The sequence below is a fragment of the Rhinoderma darwinii genome, chromosome 4 (genome assembly GCF_050947455.1).
Source record: "Rhinoderma darwinii isolate aRhiDar2 chromosome 4, aRhiDar2.hap1, whole genome shotgun sequence".
In the NCBI taxonomy this organism is placed as follows: domain Eukaryota; kingdom Metazoa; phylum Chordata; class Amphibia; order Anura; family Rhinodermatidae; genus Rhinoderma; species Rhinoderma darwinii.
Genome location: NC_134690.1, coordinates 363,814,575 through 363,838,979, shown reverse-complemented (window position 1 = coordinate 363,838,979; position 24,405 = coordinate 363,814,575). Strand labels below are relative to the sequence as shown.

Sequence of the window (24,405 nt, the reverse complement as noted above, 5' to 3'; positions counted from 1 at the left end):
GATTTGGCTGCTTATCAAACAGAGAAATTTCACTGTGGGTGACTACCAATACAATACATTGCAGAGGTGTTGTCACAATGGAAGTCACAAGAGATTTTCAGAGAAACTAAAAATGGATATTTATCACGGAACAGAGGGTGACCCTCTATACAGGAGGAGGATAGCCTGGGAGGACAGCCACTGAAACCAGGGTGAAGTAGGCGGTAAGGCTTCATGCCCACTTCAGTCTTTTCCTTCAGGGTGCTATCCGTTTTTGTCACTGATAGCACCCTGAACTCATTCATTTCAATGGGCCCATGCACACTTCAGTTATTTAAACGGATCCGTTGTTCCGTTCCGTCAAAAGTAGAGCATGTCATACTTTGGTCAGTGATTCAGTGACCGTGTGGCCCATAGAAGTCAATGGGTCAGTCAAAAAAATGGATGGCACATGGAAGGCTTCCGTGTGCTGTCCGTTTTTGATGGATCTGTTGCCATAGCAACGGCTGGGTGAGCCAAAGTTCACAGACTACAGTACACATTCATTCCTGAAGATGGATGTGGGGAGACTCATAGCATTGGTGCATGATCACCCAGAACTGTGGGATACGCGAGCAGAACGCTACCACGACCGCTATAAAAAGGATGCCGCGTGCGAGGAACTTACCAAGGAGCTTTTGACACACAGATGGCAGCAGAAACTAGTGCCCAGCGTCACAAAATAAGTAAAAAAATCCCAAAAAAACAAAGCAAGCCAAGCAGAGTAATCTCCAACTTTCTCTATGCTCTGAAAGCTACAGAAAACAGCAGCAAAAACTTCTTGTAACCTTTCTATGGGTGTTTCCTGGGACATGTGACAGGTTCAAATAAAGTTTACCTTCCGTTTTTTAAACGAAAAAAACCAGAAGCCAAACGGTGGCACAACGTCCGTGTAAAACGGAAACACAGAACGGAAACGGAGTGAGCACAGAAACCACACGGAAACAAAAACGTACACACGGATCCGTCAAAAACAGCCGATAAAACGGTGATGGAAGTGTGCATGAGGCCTAATGCTGACAAGTTTAATATTTATTTACTTATTTATGTTGCTTACATAGTGGCAACGTAATTCCTCAACGCTGTACAGAGATTGTTACTATTCACATGAGTCCCTGTCCTCAATGGGACGCACATAAACACACACATTAGGGCCAATTTAATAGCAAACCAATAAGTCTATCAGTATGTATTTTGGAGGGCGGGAGGAAACTGGTATACCCAGAGGAAACCCACACAAACATGGGATAAACAAACAAATTCTATATAGATGTTGTCCTTGGTAAAATTCTAATATTTTTCTTATGTAGTAGTTTAATAGGTAAGTTGCTTATAATATATGAACATTTTTTATTAATATATATGCTAACCAAAAATCAGTTACAAATACATGAAATAAAAAAATCTAAATAAACCCGTTATTGAGCTACACAAACATATCATAAGAAAGTGCACCCCGTAATACAGTAAGAGACAGCATTATTCTTATTGCTTCTACAAGAATCGGAACAAGTAGCTCAAATGGAACGAATCGGTTGAATCTTTTAGCTGTTTCTTAAATCTCCAATTATGTTTGAACTTAAAAGGAAGAAGTATATAATGATTTTTGGAATTCAGAATATATTGTTTTTTATGAGCTATTGATGTGTTCTACGTGGTTTGAGGCAATATTCAGCCTTCTTCTTGTCTACGGAAATGAAAATGTTCCGCTTCACACGATTTCAGCAAAATGCAATGCTGTTTGGAGCTGCTAACACTGAACAAGTAAAAATGTGTTATATTTTTGTGAAAACCTGTTGTTTTTTTAGAATTTAGAAAATTCAATTTGGCATTCTGGATGATGCCACTTGGAGGACACTTCATTCCTTCTACGTATTCCTACAAGTTATTTTTGCAGTGTTAGTTCATTTTAACATTACCTTAACTATTCCATTAGCACTACTTACACATAGACTTTTTGATGTACATGCACTAATTCATCTAAAATGAGTTGGCTGGGGAAATAATCCATCAAAATGGGGTCCTCAAATAATCCATTTAAAACTTTCTACTACCATAGCCCAGCCAAGTGCTAAATCCTGCTACTGTCAGGTCCGCAGGACTGACGAGCTCAGTGGCAGCGGGTCCTGCATGTCACTGACATGCAGGATCCACCTGTAATCTATCACATCTAAATTCATAACTTAGATGAGATAGATTACAGGTGGATCCTGCGTTTAGATTTTGATAGATTACAGGTGGATCCTGCGTGTCAGAGACACACAGGACCCGCTGACACTGAACCCGCCAGGTCCGCGGGACTGACAGATTCAGGACATAGCGAACAATACAGCTGCTGTGTATAGAGAATACAGAGCAGCTGTATATAATAATAAAGTAAAACACATTTTTTATAAAAACTATTTAGAAAGTTGCACTAATCACATTGACTGATCTGTGTATTAAAAAAAAAATATTGTACATAGCCTTTAAAGTAACATTGCTAGGAGGCATATTGAAAACCAGACTTCTGATTAGTATGAATACTAACAAGCATCATAAAAAATGTTTTATAGGTAAAAATGGGATCTAGACAATATTGAATACACTTCTGCATATTGCAAGTGGGTAGTGTTTACTGGAGTGATTAGAGGAACTTTATATAGGCATCAGGGTTAGATCTAACATCTACAATCAATAATGTATACAATTTACAGAAATACATGCACTATGTACGTGTAAGATCAGATACATTAAAATTAATTAAGTATAAAATATATATAAATCAAATATCTGTTTGCCTTAGAAAATGTCACTGCTGGAAGACAGCCCGAGAAACCAAATCTGAATGTAAGACACGTGTAGTTAATGTAAATATATTTATTTTACCCTTTGTCTTTGCACAAGTTTATCAAAATATGTTGACAGTAGATTTGTTATTTCTCACCGTTCTTGCAATATCCCAGTGACTAAAGTGGATTCCAGCAGTGGATTTTAATTACTTTTATAAGAGATGCCCGGTACAGTTATATCACATACAGTATGTCAGGTGAATGGTAGTACATATGCTTCATATCTTCTTATAACGGGAATAATGAAACAATATTCCATATTGAAAAGTTAAAAACAAAACAAAAAAAAGCAAATATATTTACTAAATCTTCTCATTCCAAAGTAGGTCTTATACCTTAAAGGATATTTCAGTGGTCATGGTAAATCCATGTGTAATCACTGGCTCTTCCTCTGCGGTGCGCCCCTTCCAACAATCCAATTCTACACAGCGGCATCCGGCTAACAGCACTTGCCGGTACATCTCTACTGAGGAGTTACCAGCCAGCTGACCCGCTGAAATACAAAGAAAAACAAAAAACAACTTTAGGAGATATCATGTTTCATTGAAGTCCCTGATTTCTTATGTAAGCCATACAAATAAGGGTGTCATGTGGGTCCCCCATCCAGGACATTGTTAACTCTCCCATCCCCACCAATTATATTTTCTAGGATCCTTAACAAAATAAGCAACAAGATTATTGAGACTTATCATACAAATGTGTCAGTAAATTTGGCATTCAATATGTGTAATATGTTTACTAACTTTTTGTGTGACAACACACAACAGTCACCCCACTAATGACAAAGTGTTATGGCCAAGAAGTTACACTATTGCAACATATATATCAACCAATTCCGTCAATTCCAGCAAGAAATGGCATATATGTAATGCAGTCTTCACCTGACATATAGACTTATCCTCAAGTTACAAATTTATTAACAGAAGTATTCAATTTTAAATATCTGACACAGATGCCAAAAATGTAACAAAAAGTAAAGTGTGGTAAAAATATCAGTAATGTGCAGAGTTGAACAGAATCCATACTACTCATATTCTATGTAAATCCTTGCAAAAACATGGAGAAACCACCGTGCCTCTCTATAGAATGACTTAATTGTAGGATGCATTAAATGTATAATCTATATACACTATAAAAGTGAATTTATGTCTGATGTAAATATAGTAGGTACATAACTGAGGTGCCTTAAGTGCATATTAATCCATTAACAATGCGGCTACTAATAGCCTTAAGAACCAATAACATGTTCCCCTTATATGTTCCAGCGGTCATAACTTTTCCCTTTTTTCTTTAATGTATGAGACCTTGTATTTTGCAATATGAGTTGTAGTTATTCTAAGAACAATTTTGAGGTACATAACATATGCTAGCATTTATTTCTATTGTTGACAAAATTCAGATATTTTTTGGGAAAAAAAGTGTTTCCGACATTGTTATTTAAGTCATTTACCAATCAGCATGAATTTGTTTGTACATTTATAAAGTGGGTTATTTTATGGTTTATGGAGAGTTAACCATATCATATATTTATGTATATATCTCGGCACAGAGGAGAAGGGACAATATTATTTATTTATATATCCGTGAACGGAGTATATATATAACAAAGAAGTATATATAAGAAGGGATCATACTATTTATTTATTTATTTATTTATATATTGGGGAACAGAGGAAAAGTGGAGAATAGACCATATTATTTATATATATATATATATATATATATATATATATATATATATATATAGTCGGGAACAGATTAGAAGGGACATATTATTAATATATCAGAGCACAAAGTAGCAGGGGATGGAAGACCACATTCATATTTTTTTTTACATATAAATTGGGGGTTAGAGGAAAAGGGACCATATTGGTTATTTATTTATATATTGGGGCACTATGGAGAAGTGGAGAGGGGACCATATTATTTATTTTTATATCTGAGCACAGAGGAGTAGTGGAGAGGTACCATGTAATTTAACTATAAATATATTAGGGCTAAAAGGAGAAGGGGAGAGGGGACCATATTATTTATTTATTGGAGCACAGAGAAGGGGAGAGGGGATCATTTTATGTATTTATATATTAGGGCGCAAAATAGAACGGGAGAGGGGACCCTAGACTTCTATTGATTATAGAATGTCTTTTTTGTACACTTTTGGCCGTTATACATCAGCATACTTTCTTTTTCAACTGTATTGAAAAGCATAGCTAATAAAGTTTTTTTACAATGGGACTGAATGACAGACATATGCCACTATATAGTCATACAGTTGCATATATCTGGGGTGTATTTGTGGCAACAGTATTATTCAACATAGAACCCAAACCCTGTGTGAACCTAACCTAACATACCATATCAGTCTCTTATGTAATCATGCATTATGTTAATTCAATAAATGTTTTCCACAAATCCCATGATCCTATTTCTTTAAACAGAATAACATATGCTGAAGGATCTGAGAACATTTTTATAAAAACTAGTAAAGACCTCTGGTAAGTACAAACTCCAAGCTTTGATTTAATTTGTATTACTATGGTTTTCATGTATTTATGAAAGAACAAAATCTATTCATGACGTGACAATATTAAAATGCATGTTGCTCACCTATTAATTTTATCCAATTACATGCCAGCTGTCTCGTATTTGTTGGCTGCATGTAAAGTATGCGCCATAAATAATTTGGGAAATGCTTTTGCCCAAAATTCTCTGTTCTACATTGGGTGAATGTGAATATAAAAGTGTCATCTAAAAAGAGAACAGATTACTCTATACCCTGATGAGTTTGCCAGCCTGCTACAAACAAAATGAAAGATGTTCTCAGTTAGCGATCTGGATAGTAATTATTCTAAGGAGACAAATCATCAACCAAAAGCTCTAATGGAAGAGTATGTTATAATGGATGTCACAGCCCTGACTACTGGTCTGTGACTTACAGGACAGATTGGCCATAACTTAATTGAGTAAACACATGAATATATACACTCGTGTGCATATATATATATCAGGAGAGAGGCAATACCAAATATGTAAACAATTTGCAATATCCACAGCCCCATACATAAGAGACACATATAATTTATTTTCAATTAAAATTAGGAAAAGTTAATGTACTTTCTGAAAATGTACTGGTATTTTTTCATATGATTAGCCTTTATGGCTCCATAGATCATGCTAGGGCCATAGACCATGTATTGAACACATCTGATTATTCACATAATTGCAAAGTGTTCATTCTATTCTTACTTACGATGATATTGATGTGTAATTATTTGCTCACTCAGAATTTGTTATTTTTACAACTTTGTTGTACAGCCATGGGATCAAAGGTGTCACCAACATATGCCAACATCTATATTGCTATGTTAGAGAAGGTGTACATCCATGAGTCAGACTAATCTACTAATATGTAAAGGTACATAGATGACATCTTTTTGATATGGTTTGGTAATGAACTGCAATTACTTGTCTTTCAATGTTTTTTTGAAGGATTTAGACCCGGAAATAAAATTTACTCTTGAACAGTTCAGGAAGGGTATACAATTTTTGGACACATACAGTGTATATATATATATATATATATATATATATATATATATATATATATATATATATATCAATACAACATCCCTATTTGTTCATGGATTTGTTTACAAAACCAACTGATAAGAAAAATGTACTGAAAGTTGACTGTAATCATCCAGGAAATATTTCCCCTTTACAGTAGAATTTTATACGTTAGGAGAATAGTGTAGGATGAACACACATTGGAATGTAGACTTGATGAAATGGGCCAGAAGTTCAGAAATTGGGGTTATCTGACTCGATTAGTGGTAGCACATTAAAAAAGAGAGAGGGAACAAGCGAGGCAGATATTATTTATACACCAAGAGAGAAATCAGAGGACTAGACAAATATATTTTGTGTATTTGACTATTAATGGTTTTAGCAATCAGGTGATATCAATAGTATACAAACATTGGTCTCTCTTACATAATACAATTAGAACTGTGCCTGAGGTCTGTAGCCGTCCACTGATGTCTTATAGAAGTTCTGGGAATCTTAGGGATTGATTAGTGAAATTGGTTGTGGGCACTACATAAAAGTACAAAAAATAGAGGAAGTGTTACCATAAGTTCGCTCACCACATGTCCACCACGCTTCTGTTGCGTTTCCACTGCATTTTCACTGCGTTTAGTTGATGCAAGTTGGTATGGAGTAAATCCAAGAAGCTATGATTAAGGACCTTACTGGTCTGAAACGCGTAAGCGTGGTCCCGGGATTTTTTGGTTTTAACTTCTTTGTTTTAATATGACCAAATAAACCTTACAACTTTTATTTTTGAGTGCTGGATTCACCTTTACTATACACCACTATTGACTACATAAAAGTCTACACAATTATATCTGTATCTGCCGATGAAAGGATGTTTCCCCTGTTTAGAATATGTTAATTGAAATCTAATGATTATAGGTGACAAGTTTGAGAAACCCAATATGGGGGCTGAATACAATATTCAACATTTTGTAACGTGCAATTCGGACTTTGTAGGTTATTTGTTACAATGCCCGTGTAAAATTATATATATTGGTGACACCACTTAATCTTAAGAAATATTAATAATTATACCTATTGCATTCATAGTAAAAGAATGTATCCACTGCTCTCAAAACCCATTGTTGAAATGGTTCATACGGAAAAACAATAAATCGTGTACCTCCCCTACAAAGTGTTGGTGATAGAATTCAGAAGGAGGGAGCTGGAATGGATATATCAAATAAATCTGTTGAAACTTTATGGATTGAATGTAGAGGGTATACCTGCCCACCTCTTTGCTAGTATCTTTTGACCTCTATATCGGAATAGGAAGTGAGTATATTATAGTAATTTTTGAGTAATGTGACATTATATATATTAACTGCTAAAGAAAGGGCTCAATAACCATTGAAGAATATGATTATACTTATCTTTGCCCTTGTTTACAATGTTGTAGTATGAAGCTGTACACGAATAACAAATATGGAGGATGGAGGGTTTCCGGTTTAGTTATTAAGTTTTATTTATCCTTAATGATAATTTGCATTGGCACAGGCACAGTCGACGGAAACTCTAGACTATCAAGAATTTTTTTGTAATTCCATGATTCAAAAGGGATTCCATGATTTTAATCACATCACATATGTGAGTTAAAGTGATCAATAATCTTGTTATATTAATTTTTACACTATTATTTAAAGATATGTACATTTGATACACATGCTGCGGAGATATGATATGGAGAATTTTAATATATACTCTATCTATACACTTTTTGATGTTTTTATTAATGGATTTGCACGGATTGTCTAATGAATTGAAAGCACTTTATATATCAGCGATTTGCATAAGCACACTGCTTGAAAAAGACCTTACTAATGGCTTAAACATGGCATATCGGCGAATAAAGTTCTACAGTTTTTCACTATAAGGATTGGAGTGCTGTTTTAATTCTTCATTTATTTGAAGAATTACATTAGCGCTGACAATATATGTGTAATTATATTATAACTGAAAACCCAGAGATAATCGCTTACTTTAGTCCTTTGAATAACCACAGTACACTGAAATGAGCTATACCTAATTACAAACTCTACATTACTATACATTTCTGTAATAAATCGTGTTTGAAGGTAGCAATCCTTACAACTTTTTTTTGTCTTTTCCTGGTTAAACCAAAAAGACTCCTATCTCAAAGTTTCTCCATGCTCCCCCTAAGGTTCAGCTTTACTTTCACATGCAATTGTCATTTCTCAACCCTTAAAGAAGAACTCCAGTGACGTTTGTTTTCTGCCTCCCTCCGCCCTCCCCGTTTTAACATGTAGAGAAATAAAGTGTAATGTTGTATATTGGATTCCCAATATACAATATTATTTTAACAGTATCCGCTCCATTCTGGGTTGTCGGGGAGGGGGGGGGGGCATGTGATAATCAAAAAGTCTGTGCGAGCCTCGATATGAGTCTCATAGACTTTCATTGAAACACCGACAGACGCTGTAGGATTCAGAAAGTGTGAATTAAGATTATGTGACCCCCAGGTGGCCCGGAACAGAGCAGCTATGGTTAAAATAGAGAACCAGGTAGGTCAATACACAACATTACATATGGACTCACCAGCTCCTCTGCTGTTAGTTTTAAAAGAACAGTTACAATAAACACGAGACTTCGGCTGCTCTTCTCCAGAATGTCCGTTCACAGAGGAGTTACTAACATGTGGTTTGCATTTGTCTATTTTGAAATTTTTATGACATATTTTTATAAATTGCTGTTATTTTTGTCCTTTCTTGGAGGAGATATAGTTATAGACTGTATAAATATCTTCTTATAGGCAACCACAGACCTAAACGACCTCTCTAGAAGCCCAGGCCAAGCACTTCATGCCAAAAAGCAACTCAAACACTGGGACCTGTTCAGGGTGTAATAAAACATTATCTGCATTATGGGCCATGGGTTTGGCTATTAAAGAAGATTTTGTACTTTTTGTTGGCTGCGATTATAAATGGCTCTGTATTCCACTCTGTTTTAATGTGTAGCTCATGTGCACCTTTTTTATTATTATTACTATTAATATCATTTTTATTCGTTATTTTATTAGGGGTAGGTCACATGGCGTTTTATGGTACTGATTTTGACGCGCCATTGATTTCAATGGGAGGCAGAGGCCCTTTTTTCACAAACGGCTGTTGGCCGCTCTTCGGGAAAAAACCAACATTCTCTTTTTTCGAGCGGTTTCCATCTCTGACTTCCCATTGAAAACAATGCGGCGCTTGTTTTTAGCGTTTTTTGTAGTGCTTTTTGCCCGCGGTTTTTGCATTAGATTCACTGGCTAAAAAAAAACAATCACAGGCTGCAGCAGTCACATGGCCTGCAACGTCATCCAGGGAGGCCGGAGTGGACGTCAGAGGAGGGAGGGGGTAAGTATGTGCAATAATTTACATGGCGGAATTTACACCCGAAAAAACGTACCAAAGTTGGTGTGGGTTTTCGGGCGGCATTCCTTGCGGTGTTCAAGGCGGATACGCTGCACTTGACGCATCGTATCTGCCCTGAATATGCCGTGTGTGTTTCTTACCCAATCAGTGTCAAGTGGCAGATGTTTAAGCATATTTTTAGTTGATCTTGGGTTTTCTGCTGTGTTCGTATCTTTATTATATCAACTTCATACCTGAATCAATTTCAACTTACAGGGCTTTTTTGGTCAATTTTTATATTTTCTTTTGCAGAATTTTGTAATTCCGGACCACCAGTTATTACGCAGAGCAGAGAGCAACTACAAAGACCATCTCTCACTCTGGAAAACTGAGTATTCCCGTACATTACACAGACAGCCCATTGATTTCACCAGGCACTATCTAATAATTAATTTCCCATTGAGCAATTGAGTATGAACTGCTGTGTTCCCCCACAGATTACAGCTGATCACTGGAGGTCTCAGCAACAGCACAACCTGTGATCGGCTTCAGAGGTGTAACTTGAAGTTCTTAGGCCCCGATGCAAAATTTGTAACAAATCGGCCAACTTTACATGTAACTTATACCACTGTTATCCTCTTATGTAGCAGTGGGAGTTCGCAGGTGCAGCTGTAACCCTTGCAACTCATATACTTACACCCCGGAAAATATACACAAGGATTTCATTGCACCGGAATAATTCCTACAGTTATGTCAGAGAACCTGAATAAATCGCACAATGATAGCCCACTTCAGGGATAATAAATCAAATTCACAGTGCAGGAATAATAAATATAAGTCATATCAGAATACAGGGATAATAATTGGTGGTATCACAATACATATCTAATAAACAGTGATGTCACAATACAGAGATTATAAACAATGACATTTTTGCCCAGGGGTAATAAAGATAATGACGTCAGAGCACATGTATAACAGCACAGGAACTATAGGGACAGTCACGTCACAATGCAGGAATGATGCACACAGTGGTCACATTGTAGCACTGTACAGGGATAAAGCACAAAGTGTACAAAACAGGAATAACAAACATAGTGATGTCACAGTACATGGGTACTAAACACTGTAAAGTCAAAGAAAATGTTATTGCACACAGTAATTTTACAGTATAGGAATAATGGGCACAGTGATATCCTAAAACAGGGATAATGCCACAGAACAGGCATATTAAACATAGTGATGTCACTGCTAATGGCAAAAAAACACAGTGATGTCAGCAGAGGAATAACAAACACAGCATCATAATACGGGGACAATGCACACAGTAGGGTGACAGGACAGAGATTAGGCACAGGCATTTCCTTATGTGGTGCAAATGTAATCTCTGCACCACTATAGTTACACCCCTGATTATCTTATTGTCGGGTGACCCATCTAACAACTAAGTATTGTCCAAAACGGACAACCTCTTTAACACAGATATTAATAGTCTAAAAAAAACTCACAAAAAATATTTTACAGAAGAAGAAAACTAGGTTATAAGAAAGATAAAAACCTCACCTGTGAGATAGGTGTTGTGTGAGGAATTAATAAAATAATGAGACAGGGGTTGAGACATATCTTCATTTAAATCCAGTTTCTCAGGTGGGACAACTCCATTTTCTTCTCCGCTCAGATATCGCATAAATCCTTCAACAGACATCTGACCTGGATTAGAAAAAATATTTTTATACAGTATACAGGTATTTAATAAAAAATAACTACGGTACCTACGCAACAAAGCAACTTTGCAAATAGTCCTGATAAAAAATGTTCTACCATTTTGTGTCTACCGCTCCTATGCAGACCAATGCGTCTCCATGGTAACAGACTACAAAGACACCTTGTAATCCTGCAGACATATTTCCTTCCATCTGTCCCCTACTAAAATCTAACATACATTCGGTAGGTTAGCAAGACGTAGAGGACAAATAAAAGAGAGTTTGACTGCAGGACTACACAGGGTTTCTTTTGTAGTCTATTACCATGGAGAACCATTGATATGTGTAAGAGCTGTCGACACAATACTGTGGGAACATTTAAAATAAGATTGTGTGCAAAGTATTCAGTTTGCATTTTAGATGCTTAGGGGCAACCAAAAAAATGGTTTAAAAAAGGGACACAGACTTAGGCCTCATGCACACGACCGTGCTCGTAATTACGACTAGTAATTACGAGCACAGCCGGCCACGGGCAGTCGGCCACTTTTCCGAGCCGTGCTCCCATTATAAAGTATAGCAGCACGGCCCGTAAAATAAAAAAATAGAACATGTTCTATTTTTTTAACGGCACGGGCACCTTCCTGTGAGAAAACGGGAAGGTACCCATGGCTAACAGAAGTCTATGGGTCCGTTATTTCGGGTCGCAATTACGACCCGCAATAACGGGTGTTTTTACGGTCGTGTGCATGAGGCCTAAGTCTTCTACAGCTTCATCAGGATACGTTAAAAATTACTTCCACATAAAAAAAGAACAGTTAGGGTCAGTTCACGCATTAAATACAATAGGTAACAAATTCAATATGACAACCATCACTAGCCCTCCCAGTGCTGTCCCGCTTTCCAGGTGTCCAGTACATCCTCCCAATGAGTTTCGAAAGTCCAAACAGCTGGCAGGGGCTTTGGGGCTTAGATAATTTCTCTATAGTAAAGCTTGTTAAGTCATCCAGACATTACTAGCTTAAATGGCTGCAGCCAGCAGAGGACTTCAGAGCTCTCCTGCATTTGTCCGGAAAGTTAATTCTCAAGGCTGGAATGAGGAATAGCAGGGGTGGACATATAATAAGTGTGACTGCACAAGGGGCCCTGTAGGCAAGGGGACCCACCAACTTTAAAAAAAAAAGTTTAACAACAAAATTATTGAGGGTTTTGCAACAGAGGTGGTATCTCCAATGAGCATTTCACTGTTTACCAATTAGCTGTTGGAGACCAAGGGGCTCACATACAGTTCTGTACAGGGACCCTCTGCTTTCTAAAATGCAAATCTAAGGCTATGTTCACACAGAGTTTTTTGCAGGCGGAATTTCTGCCTCAAAATTCCGTATGGAATTTTGAGGCAGATTTTCCTCTCCCTGCACACCGATTTTCGCTGCGTTTTTCGCTGTGTTTTTTGCCCATGGCCATTGAGCGCCGCAGGCATAAAACGCAGCGAAATACGCTTTTTCTGCCTCCCATTGAAGTCAATGGGAGGTCAGAGGCGTAAATGCCCGAAGATAGGGCATGTCCCTTCTTTCTCCCGCGAGGAGGTTTTACCGCTCGCGGGAGAAAACCGCCCCCGCCTCCCATTGAAATCAATGGGAGGCATTTTTGGACATTTTTGACGAGTTTTGCGGCGCGGTTTCCGCGTCAAAAAACTCGTAAAAAAACTCAGTGTGAACATAGCCTAAGGATTAGGTAAGTGCTGGCTGCTTTGCGATGGGAAGACTGTAAGCATCAAAGGGGCAATGGACATATTGGGACAAAGTATGGCACTCTATTGGCTGTGTTTGGCAAGGCACTGTATAGGAACTATGACTAAGTAAGCAAAACTATGATACTCTAAGCACTGTTTGACACTATGTGGGCACATTATGCCGCTAGATGACTATGTAGGCAAAGTAATACACTCTGGGCTCTGTTTGTCACTACTGTATATGGGCCCTTTATGGCTTCTTGTAAAAACTATTTGGCTTAAAGAGGCTCTGTCCCCACATTATAAGTGCCCTATCTCCTACATAAGGAGATGGGCGCTATAATGTAGGTGACAGCAGTGCTTTTTATTTAAATAAAACTATCTATTTTCACCATCTTATTAGTGATTTTAGCTTTATGCTAATGAGTTTCTCAACGGACAACTGGGCGTGTTTTACTATTGACCAAGTGGGCGTTGTACAGAGGAGTGTATGACGCTGACCAATCAGCATCATGCACTCGTCTCCATTCATTTAGTCAGCGCATAGGGATCCTTTTAGATCACTATGTGCTGTCTTATACTAACACATTAACGATACTGAAGTGTTTAGACAGTGAATAGACATTCCACGGGATGTCTATTGACAATCCCGGCACTTCGTTAATGTTTCTGTGGTAGTTACAGCAGAGCAAGCGTGATCTCATTGTAACCTGTCATTTACAGCGTGATCTCGCGAGATTACACTTCCTCTGCTGTAACTACCACAGAAACATTAACGTATTGTCGGGATTGTGAATAGACATCCTGTGGAATGTCTATTCACTGTCTAAACACTTCAGAATCGTTAATGTGTTTTTATAAGACAGCACATACTGATCTAAAAGGATCCCTGTGCGCTGACTAAATGAATGGAGAGAAGTGTATGACGCTGATTGGTCAGTGTCATACACTCCTCTGTACAACGCCCACTTGGTCAATAGTAAAACACGCCCAGTTGTCCATTGAGAAACTCATTAGCATAAAGCTAAAATCGCTAATAACGTGGTGAAAATAGATAGTTTTTTAAAATAAAAAGTGCTGCTGTCATTTACATTATAGCGCCGATCTCCTTATGTAGGAGATAGGGCACTTATAATGTGGGGACAGAGCCTCTTTAATGTAAGCACAGTAAGGATTCTTGCATGCACTGTATGGCTCTATGTGGGCAAAGTATGGCACTAACTGGACACTATATATTTGTGCACTGTATACAGTAAATAAGTAGCTGTTTGAGGTTTTCTGGGAGAAACAGAAAGGTGTTTACTATGCGCATACAAACTCATACAAGAAAAGCTGTCAGCTGTCAATCACTCTGTATGAGCGGAGGATTTCTCTATGAGTCCTGGCTGCATTTAAACCATATTTATATAAAAATATGATGCGTATTTATGTGTGTGTGTGTGTGTAATATATATGTTTGTGTGTGAAATGAATTTATAATGTGTATGTACAGATGTAGCCATCATTATCTTGAATTTTTAAGCATTAAATAAACAGTGTCAAGATACTTTAACTTGACTTTCTCAATGGCTTTTGTTGTGTGATGTCACGCTGCAACAGGTTATTAGTCAAGTTATACTTTACTACATCTGTATATAATGTGTTTGTAATGTGAATGTACAGGTGTAACCATCTTTATCTTGACTATTGATGCATTAAATACACAGTGGCAAGGAGCTTTAACTTGACCTTTTCAATGACTTTTAAATGGCTTTAGTTGTGTGATATCACACTGGGGCATGTTACCAGAATCAAGATAAAATTGGCTACATTTGTATGTGTGTGTAATGTGTGTTTAATTTGTGTGTAATTTTATGGGGCGGGGAAAAATTAATATGATGGGATTGTAGAGTATTAGACAAACGTGGCTGCTTTCTTCCAAAAACAGCAGATTGTGTGTGGTATTGCAGCTCTGTCTCATTCATTTCAATGGAGCTGAACTGCAATAACCAGACATAACCCGTGAACAGGTGCGGTGATGTTTCTGAAAGAAAGCAGACATGTTTTTCTAATCACGTAAAAACACCTTTAAGTCCCAGGTGTGTACATGGGGGAAGGGGCTGCCACACTGAATCTTTTGCTTCAGGTGAAAAGAGGGAAAATGTATAGTGGAGCCCCTTTGATAATTCTAAAATCCAGCTATGCATCGTATATTACATAAGTAGAGCACTAAATATTGAGCCATAATTCATTAAAATGTCAAAAGCTCTTAAAGAAAATTCTCCGTATACACTAATAAACCAATATACCTTTTTACACTTTATTAAGATATATTACACAAAGATCTGGGAAATAATCCCAAAATCACTTTTCATTTGGAAAATGTGATAATATTTAAAAATACACTTTTGCTGCCAAGATCTGCAAGAAAAAAACATAACTTTGAGGCCTCATTTACACGAGCGTATTATACGCGCGTGCGACGCGCGTGCTTTTCACGCGTGTCGTACGCACCTATAATAGTCTATGGGGCTGTTTAGACGATGCGTGAATTTTGCGCAGCGTGAGTGCGTTGCGTAAAACTCACGACATGTTCTATATTCTTGCGTTTTTCACGCAACACGCACCCATTGACTTCAATGGGTGCGTGAAAACAACGCATGCCACACTGACGGTCCTGCGTTGCATGCGCGAAAATCACGCAAGAGCTGTCAAACTCCTGAATGTAAACAGAAAAGCACCACGTGCTTTTCTGGTTACAAACATCCAAACGGAGTGTCAAATTAGAGATGAGCGCACCGAACTTCACCGGGTTCGGCAAAACTCGTTTTGACCGAAACCGGTAAAAAATGTTCGGGTACGCGACGTCAGGAGACAGTCTCTGTCCACGGTGCTGAAAGCGTTAAACTGGTTCAGCACCATGGACAGTGACTTCCGCTCCGAAAATCCATGAACCTGTAAAAAAAAAAAGACGTTCTGACTTACCGATAACTCCGGTCCGACCTCCCGGGATGACAGTTAAGTCCAAGTGACAGCTGCAGCCAATCACAGGCCAAGCACAGGCTGCAGCCAATCACAGGCTGCAGCGGTCTCATGGACTGCGGCGTCATCCTGGGAGGTGGGGCCGGATGACGAGAGAGGGACGCGTCACCAAGGCAACGGCCGGGAGACCGGACTGGAGGAAGCAGGCAGTTCATGGTAAGTTTGAACATCTTTTTTTATTCACAGGTTGGTGTATATTGTGATCGGCATTCACTGTCGAGGGTGCTGAAAGAGTTACTGCCGATCAGTTAGCTCTTTCAGCACCTTGGACAGTGACGGGCGTCGACTAGCCTCATCTCTATGATGGCGGCTGCGCGAAAATCACGCAGCCGCGCATCATACACGGATGACACACAGAGCTGCCAAGTGCCTTTTGCGCGCGCAAAACGCAGCGTTTTTTGCGCGCGCAAAACGCACACGCTCGTGTAAATGAGGCCTTACTCTGCTGAGTTTATTGCACTTTTCTTTTATGTTGGCTTGCATTATTTTGAGTTTGACATTTATTCTAGTCCTATTTTTTCTTTGTTTTGATTAATAATCCGGTTAATAAATTATAAAATAGAAATTTATGTTCTGTAACATCACAAAAATGAGCATACATATTTACATAGATACAATCAGTAAAGAAGCCAGAGGTAGAATATTGAAAACAATATTATACATTGCTAGAAAAGAAGCATGCAAATCTAGTCTCTGACCCTGAAAAGTTTATAATGAGGTATAATAATAAATTATATGGCAATTATTCTTTCTTTATTTCTTCTTTGGGCTGCCTTTGATTTCACTCTGTAACAGAATTATCACCAGCTGATCATAGAGGATCTCAACACCAAGGCCATCGAGATAAGCTGCTGGTAGGATCTCCCAATGTGATAAAGGCATGCACAAACCAGATAATCATTTAAAAAAAAATAAGTTTTCATAACAAAAACTCCAGCAGGGTGAAAATAATGTCTCCCGTCAGTCCCCAATCGGCCACTAGTAGTTCTGAGAATAAGGTCTTGTGCACATGGTCCTATTAAGGCTCCGTGCAACCTCTGAGTTGTGTGGAGGCGTAACAGGGCACCCATAGACTTCTACAAGTCCCTATTGTATGCTTGTGACTTAGGGCACATTCACACATGGCGGAATTGCTGTGGAATTCCGCTGCGGACAGTCCGCAGTGGAATTCTCCAGCGGCCGTTTTTTATATTTGTTTCTATACATTTTTAGGAAAATTAGTTCAGACGTTGCGGAAAACTCCGCTGCGGATCATAGGCTGCGGTGCAAAATTTTCAGTCTGTTGCGGAGAAGAAGCGGAATTTCACTGCGTATTTCAGCCTTTGAAATGCAAAAACTGAAATCTGTGGCAAGTCCGCGGTGTTTTCTGCAACGTCAGAATTACCTGTCAAATATGCAAATGTTGGTTCAGATTCGTTGTGTAATTGCCCCAAATCTGCAGCAACATTTGCAGTGGAAAAACTCTGCCACGTCTGACCGTGCCCTTAATGTGGAGGCATAAAGAGGTTTTTTCTGCCAGATTCCACATTGCTTATAGTGAGGAATATCTTTCAAATAAACTGTGTGCCGCTGTGCAGACTCCTGCACATGGATCTGTGAGTTGTGACCCATTTCCAGATGCATTTGTTGCTAGGTAACATCCTAAATACAAATTCATGTCCACTTCAGTCTTTTTCTTCAGGGTGCTAGCTGTTTTTCTGACGGCTAGCACCCTGACCCATTCATTTCAATGGGGCCATGCACACTTCAGTTTTTTTGACGGTCCCGTTGCTCCGTTCCGACAAAAGTAGAGCATGTCCTACTTTGGTCCGAGATTCCGTGACCGTAAGGCCCATGCAAGTCAATGGGGCCGTCAAAAAAACTGAAGGCACACAGAAGGCATCTGTGTGCCGTCCGTGTGTGACGGAGCCGTTGCTAGGCAGCGGTCGGGCGGACAGAGGTACACATGCAGATAGATACTGCACTGCACTAATCGGCAGCCCCTTGCCTCTGTCAGCACTGATAGAGAGAAGAGGCTGCTGATCAGTGCTGGAACGCAGCGATATTAAGAAAAATAAGTTCATATGTACCCCGGCCGTTATCTTGGTGACGCGTCAATCTTCTGATATCCAGTCCGACCTACCTGGATGACGCGGCAGTCCATTTGACCGCTGCAGCCTGTGATTGGCTGCAGTGGTCACCTGGTCTGAAATGTCATCTCAGGAGGCCGGACTTGAGGAAGAAGCACGCAAGCAGGGAGTTCTGAGTAAGTAGTAACTTTTTTTTTGTGGCAGGTTTTTTTTAATTAACCATTAATCTATATTGTGAGCGCCGCACATGGTATTCCCTGTCCAGCGGTAGTCTCTGTCCAGGGTGCTGAAAGAGTTCAGGGCTGCACTGATCGGCAGTAACTCTTTCAGCACCCTGGACAGTGAGTACCGCTGGACAGGGAATAGAATGTGTGGCGCTCATAATATCGTGTACATAGTGTGAACAGGTTTCAGTTTCCTCTCGGAAACTGAAACACGGAAGTGTACATGGTGTATACGTGTACACACGGGAAGCACACGGTTCCAATCACGGACACACGGATCCGTGAAAAACGGCCGTGAAAACGGTGATGGAAGTGTGCATGAGGCCTTAGGCTATGGGGCTCCCATAATTACGAGTGACTACGTGTGTGCACCCGTAATTACGGGAGCGTTGCTAGGCGACGTCAGGGGATAGTCACTGTCCAGTGTGCTGAAAAAGTTAACTGATTGTCAGTAACTCTTTCAGCACCCGGGACAGTGACTACCGCTGGAGTTAATAGTATTAAAAGTTAACTTACCTGCTTCTTCCTCCAGTCCGGCCTCCCGGGATGACGTTTCATCCCATTTGACCGCTGCAGCCAATCACAGGCCAATCACAGGCCAATCACAGGCTGCAGTGGTCACATGGACTGCTTTTAAACTAATGAAAAATCGGGATTCAAGCAAACTTTCCAAAATATATATTAGATATTAAAGGGGTTGTCTGGACACGAGGCGGTTTTTCATACTGATGACCAATCCACAGGATAGGCCATCAGTGTATAATATGTGGAGGTCCGACCACATACAGATCAGCTGTTCTGGCTGCCTCCGGGCACCAGATAATCGTGCCGGAAACAGATGGCTCCGGTCACAGTATAGCTGCCATGCTGCAGTACTGCAGCCCTGCTCCCGATCAAGTGAATAGGAGCAGAGTTGTAGTAGTTCAACACAGCCGCTATACAGTGTACAGAGCCATCGGATTCTCACAAAGGCTACTGCATTACATCCGGTGCCTGGAGGCAGCCAAAACAGCTGATCGTGCAGAGTCCAAGTGTTGGACCCACATGATCATATACTGATGACCTATCCTATGGATAGGTCATCAGTATGAAACCCCCGTGCCTGTACAATCCCTTTATGTTTTAAAAGATTTCCCCAGTTTCTGCCATATTTTGGATCACTGGGGTTCGGGGTTCACTAGTGGTTTCCCTAACAATTGAAATACTAAGTCCATACACATTGTCACCAAGAAGCAACAGAATGTGTATTTCTTGGACATAGCCAACTAGTAATCCAGATAGAGGTTACAGATGTAATAATATCGTGACTGTAACATGTAGTTATTGTGAGAATGAGTAAAGATGTTTCCAAAGCATTAATAGAATCTAAATCACAAATGACATATCATAATTAAGAATCTCTCTGAATGGCAAACATCATTGAGAAGAAGATTAATCACTAAGAATGGCTGTTTGCTAAGGATTGTATTTATGGACCTGTCTCTGAAGTACAAGCTGAACTTGTACAACACATGGCACCGACTTTAATCACTAACATTTACTACCGCAGACAGCTGATGACAGATAGCACTATGAAATCTCACTTGAAATTATTTCAATGGGGGGAAAATGCAGAGCGGGCAATTTATTTCACTAGTCACGAATCTAAGCTGGCGTTAGGTTTTTCAAGTTGCAAATCTGGCCACTACCGAGAATAATACCAGCAACCTCAAACCTGCAGCATTGTAACAAATACCGGGTAATTTCATTACAAAATTACTTATGGTGTGTTTCATACGGTAACAACATAGACGACAGCATAGGGAATATATAGAAAATGATTTCTAGAGGAAGTTATATTACACGGGTGTGGTTTATGATACAATACACAGTGTCCAACTAAACAGCACAGAAGCAATTGGTTAAAAAGAATGTGACAGATCTTTATTCCTAGACGTGTACACAATCAGAAGCCATCTTGTTAGGATATCAACATAATGATGATACATTTCCTGCCGGCTGCCCCATTACGAAGGCTTTACATTGGCAGACGTGTTAACCAGGATTTATGACACAAGAAATAGTCTGTGACAAAATCACATTCTACAGGGAGAATTGTGCACAGGTGGACGAAATTCACATTGTAAATGTTACTGATCTCCTACACCTCCCAAGTGTTCCAAGACAGTCCCTACTTTTGACCCAAATCCCTCTGCCCTTTTTGCTCCTTTAAATCTCCCTCTTTTTATATGATATTTATAGTTGAATTAAAAAATTTACTATATTGTTCTAGAAAAAATCTGTCTGATTTCTGACTAGATATTAGACTCAAATTGTATATAATTTCATGAGTTGATGCAAATGGACCCTGAGGGTATGTTCACACGCTGAGCCAAAAACGTCTGAAAATACGGAGCTGTTTTCAAGGGTAAACAGCACCTGATTTTCAGAAGTTTTTTGAGCAACTCACGTTTTTTGCGCGTTTTTCGGCCGTTTTTGGAGCTGTTTTCAATAGAGTCTATGAGAAAACGGCTCCAAAAACGTCCCAAGAAGTGTCCTGCACTTCTTTTGACGAGGCTGCAATTTTACACGTCGTCTTTTGACAGCTGTCAAACGATGACGCGTAAATTACAGGTCGTCGGCACAGTACGTCGGCAAACCCATTCAAATGAATGGGCAGATGTTTGCCGACGTATTGGAGCCGTATTTTCAGGCGTAAATTGAGGCATAATACGCCTCGTTTACGCCTGAATATAGGTCGTGTGAACCCAGCCTAAGGGTCCATTTGTTCACACGGCTTATTTTCAGACATTTTTCAGGCCGTAAATGCTCCGAAAAACGGCAGAAAATATGGAAGCTGAATGCCTCTAAACATCTGCCCATTGATTTCAATGGGAAAAATGGCGTTTCGTTCCGACGGGTTTGAAAAAATGGTGCATAAAAAAACGCCCTGTAAAAAGACGTTCATGTCACTTCTTGAGCCGTTTTTGGAGCCATTTTTCATTGTTTCAATAGAAGAACAGCTCCAAAAATTTCCGTAAAAAACGCATCAAAAAACGCTTGATGATTTGAAAACGACTGAAAATCAGGGGATGTTTTCCCTTGAAAACAGCTGCGTATTTTACAGCCGGTTTTTGTTTAGTGTGTGGACATGCCCTAAAAGTTTTATATTTAGATAATTGTTGTGGTAATATGTAATGTGGTAGTGTCCATCTTTGACCATCTTCATTTTTGGGAGGTACAAGTACTGTATATGCATTTATTAATACCAATTTCCTAATATGAATTCACTTGCAGATCTGAAGGTAAAGAAGGGTGACTTTTTGTAACAAGACTTATTTCCACAGAGTAATGAAATATTAACGAGCGATTGTCCAAGAAATTTCCAAGTGATTTTCATATTACTCCATGGGAGAGTAGCCACTATGATTTAAAAACGCTCAGAAATCTCATCAAGTCGCAAGTAAAAAAAATTTAGAGAGATTGTCAAGCAACTCAATGCAATGATTTTTTGAGAATTTTTTTGGGTGCAGAGCAATAAAAGTTTTAGTATAGTCCTTGTCTTACATAAACCACCTGCTCCTGCTCAGGGCAATACTGTAATAACTTTTGAAAAGTCATTAAAGTGTGTCACCAGTATGTGCCGCCAAATTTTCTGAATTGGTTGTTGAAGCCTGTTGACATACTAAAGCTCACTAGTTACACATGATGCAAATAATTTGGAATCCTTCAGTCTTTTTTAATTTTTTTCTAGTTAATGAGTGTATATTAGGGGATTGAAGATAATGCACAACCTTAATATTTGGGCATGGGTATCTCTACAATGGTTTTAAAGGTTATATGCGATATGATTAATCTTCCACAAGCCCACCATTTCCATGTAAATTCCCCAGCGCCTGTCATGTCACCTCACCTATACTGCAGATCAACACTGTACTCGATTGGTCAAAGCCCTTAAATGATCTACAGTCGTCAAAAGATAGAACAATTATTTAGATTCATTCACTTCTAAGTAAAGTTTCCTGAGAAATGGTCAACTAAAAAGTAAGATATGTCATTAAACTGAACTATCCAAAGAGATTGTATTCTTATATAACATTGATTGTAACTCCTAAAACATAGCTTAGGATATGCTACCAAAATCCAATCGGCGGGGGTCTGGCAATCACTAGAACAAAATGTAAGTTCATGGTCGCCATTGATAATAATGGTGTCGACCATGCCGCCATCAAAGAATGCCGAAGAGACAAAGTGGCATAGTGCTATCCTAGTGATCGCCAAGGGTCACAACGGTCAGATCTCACCAATCGAACATTATTCTGATCCTAGTAATATGCCACCAATGTCTATCCTGAGACAACCCATTTAAGTCTATGGCCATTTATAAAATGGTTCCACAGCTGACATATAGAGACACTTGGATGCAAGATGTGGTCAGAGGACAGCTGCTGAAGAAGAAAATGAGAGAATTCCAGTATATCTTATCAGAAAGAGCCGCATATGAACAGTACAAGCATTATCATTAGTTTAACCCTGGCTAATAAGATTTTTATATATATATTAGAGGTTGTTCATTGTTTGCACTTAGCACTTTACTAAAATGGAATAGTGGTAGGGGGGTCTCTATTTTGCCCTTATATTGAGGCTGATAATAGAACATTTCTCATACCTTTAGAAACAGATACACCTACGGTTCAAGCAATTATGTTGCACTATGCACTTTCTTTATGATACTGCACACCAATGAATATGTTGATACATAATGGTTATGTGAATTCTTATGAGTAATTGTCTCATGTTTTGGCGGTCTTTTTGTCTGTCATCTGTGGTGTTTCATTTTTAAATCGTTCATGTGATAATTTTTTAGATTTTGTCAAATAAAGTACATGTTTTATATTCTGACTTAAAGACTTCATGCATTCTTTTTTGGTACAATATATATATATATATATATATATATATATATATATATATATATATATATATATCTACACCCATATATATATATATATATATACATATATATACATACACACACATATATATATTTCAAACAATTTTTAACTTTACTCCTAGAATCAATTTTTTTAAAGATATTAGACCATGCACAGTATGCTCATAAACAGTCCATGACTTTGTGCGGGCCTCGGTAGACTTGATTTATTGAAAAGGTCTTTGCATAAGCAGTCTGATTGACTTCAGCTATTACAAAGCATGCACTGAATATCCTCCCACTAGTACTTGATTAAGAGATGATAGAGCAAAATGTACTTTTATATCAAAGTATTCAGAGCAAATATACTGCAAACCAGGCAAGCTGGTTGGAAGTCACATGCTGCCTTAACTAAACACTTCAAGAGGTAGAGTCGATAAATTATATTATATTCCTGGATGACTTCCCGGGATCTGAACGCTGTCTTTGTCAGGAGGATTTTTTTTCCTTCTGTGTATTGCTGAATTATTACTTATATAGTGTTGTTAAAATGAATTGCTGGAGTATTAGGGCACAGGCTGGTTGTAATGAAGAGATGGGCAATGTGTTACTTTGAAGAAAGTCTAGTTAGTGCTGTAAAATTTCACATGTTGTTGTCCATTAGGATAGTGAATTAAAGGCGGACATAGATTAAAGATTGAAGAGGCGATTGTAGTCTGATGCCCCCCATCGGTACAAATTGGGTACAGATGTGTCCACCCATAGCTATCTTTAAATTGTGCTAAGTTATACAATTTGTCATGATACCACTTCAAAACATATACTCTTTTAACATAGGAGTCTGTTGGCTAATGGACACCAGCACAGCCATCCAGTAAAAAATGTATACGTTAAACGTATAAGTTTTCATTTAACTTGGGAATCTATCGGCGACAGATGGCTAATGGCTGG

General features: G+C 38.7%; 1 protein-coding gene across 1 annotated transcript in view; it reads right to left on the bottom strand.

The window, feature by feature from the left end:
• Positions 1-24,405, bottom strand: part of PLCB1 (phospholipase C beta 1) — a 612,909-nt gene that overhangs the window by 184,700 nt on the left and 403,804 nt on the right. Inside the window, exons 10-11 of the mRNA XM_075863061.1 lie at positions 11,360-11,506; positions 3,185-3,342 (exon numbers count right to left, since the gene is read on the bottom strand). Of these exons, the coding sequence (XP_075719176.1) occupies positions 3,185-3,342; positions 11,360-11,506 (305 nt within the window). The remainder of the gene's footprint in view (positions 1-3,184; positions 3,343-11,359; positions 11,507-24,405) is intronic.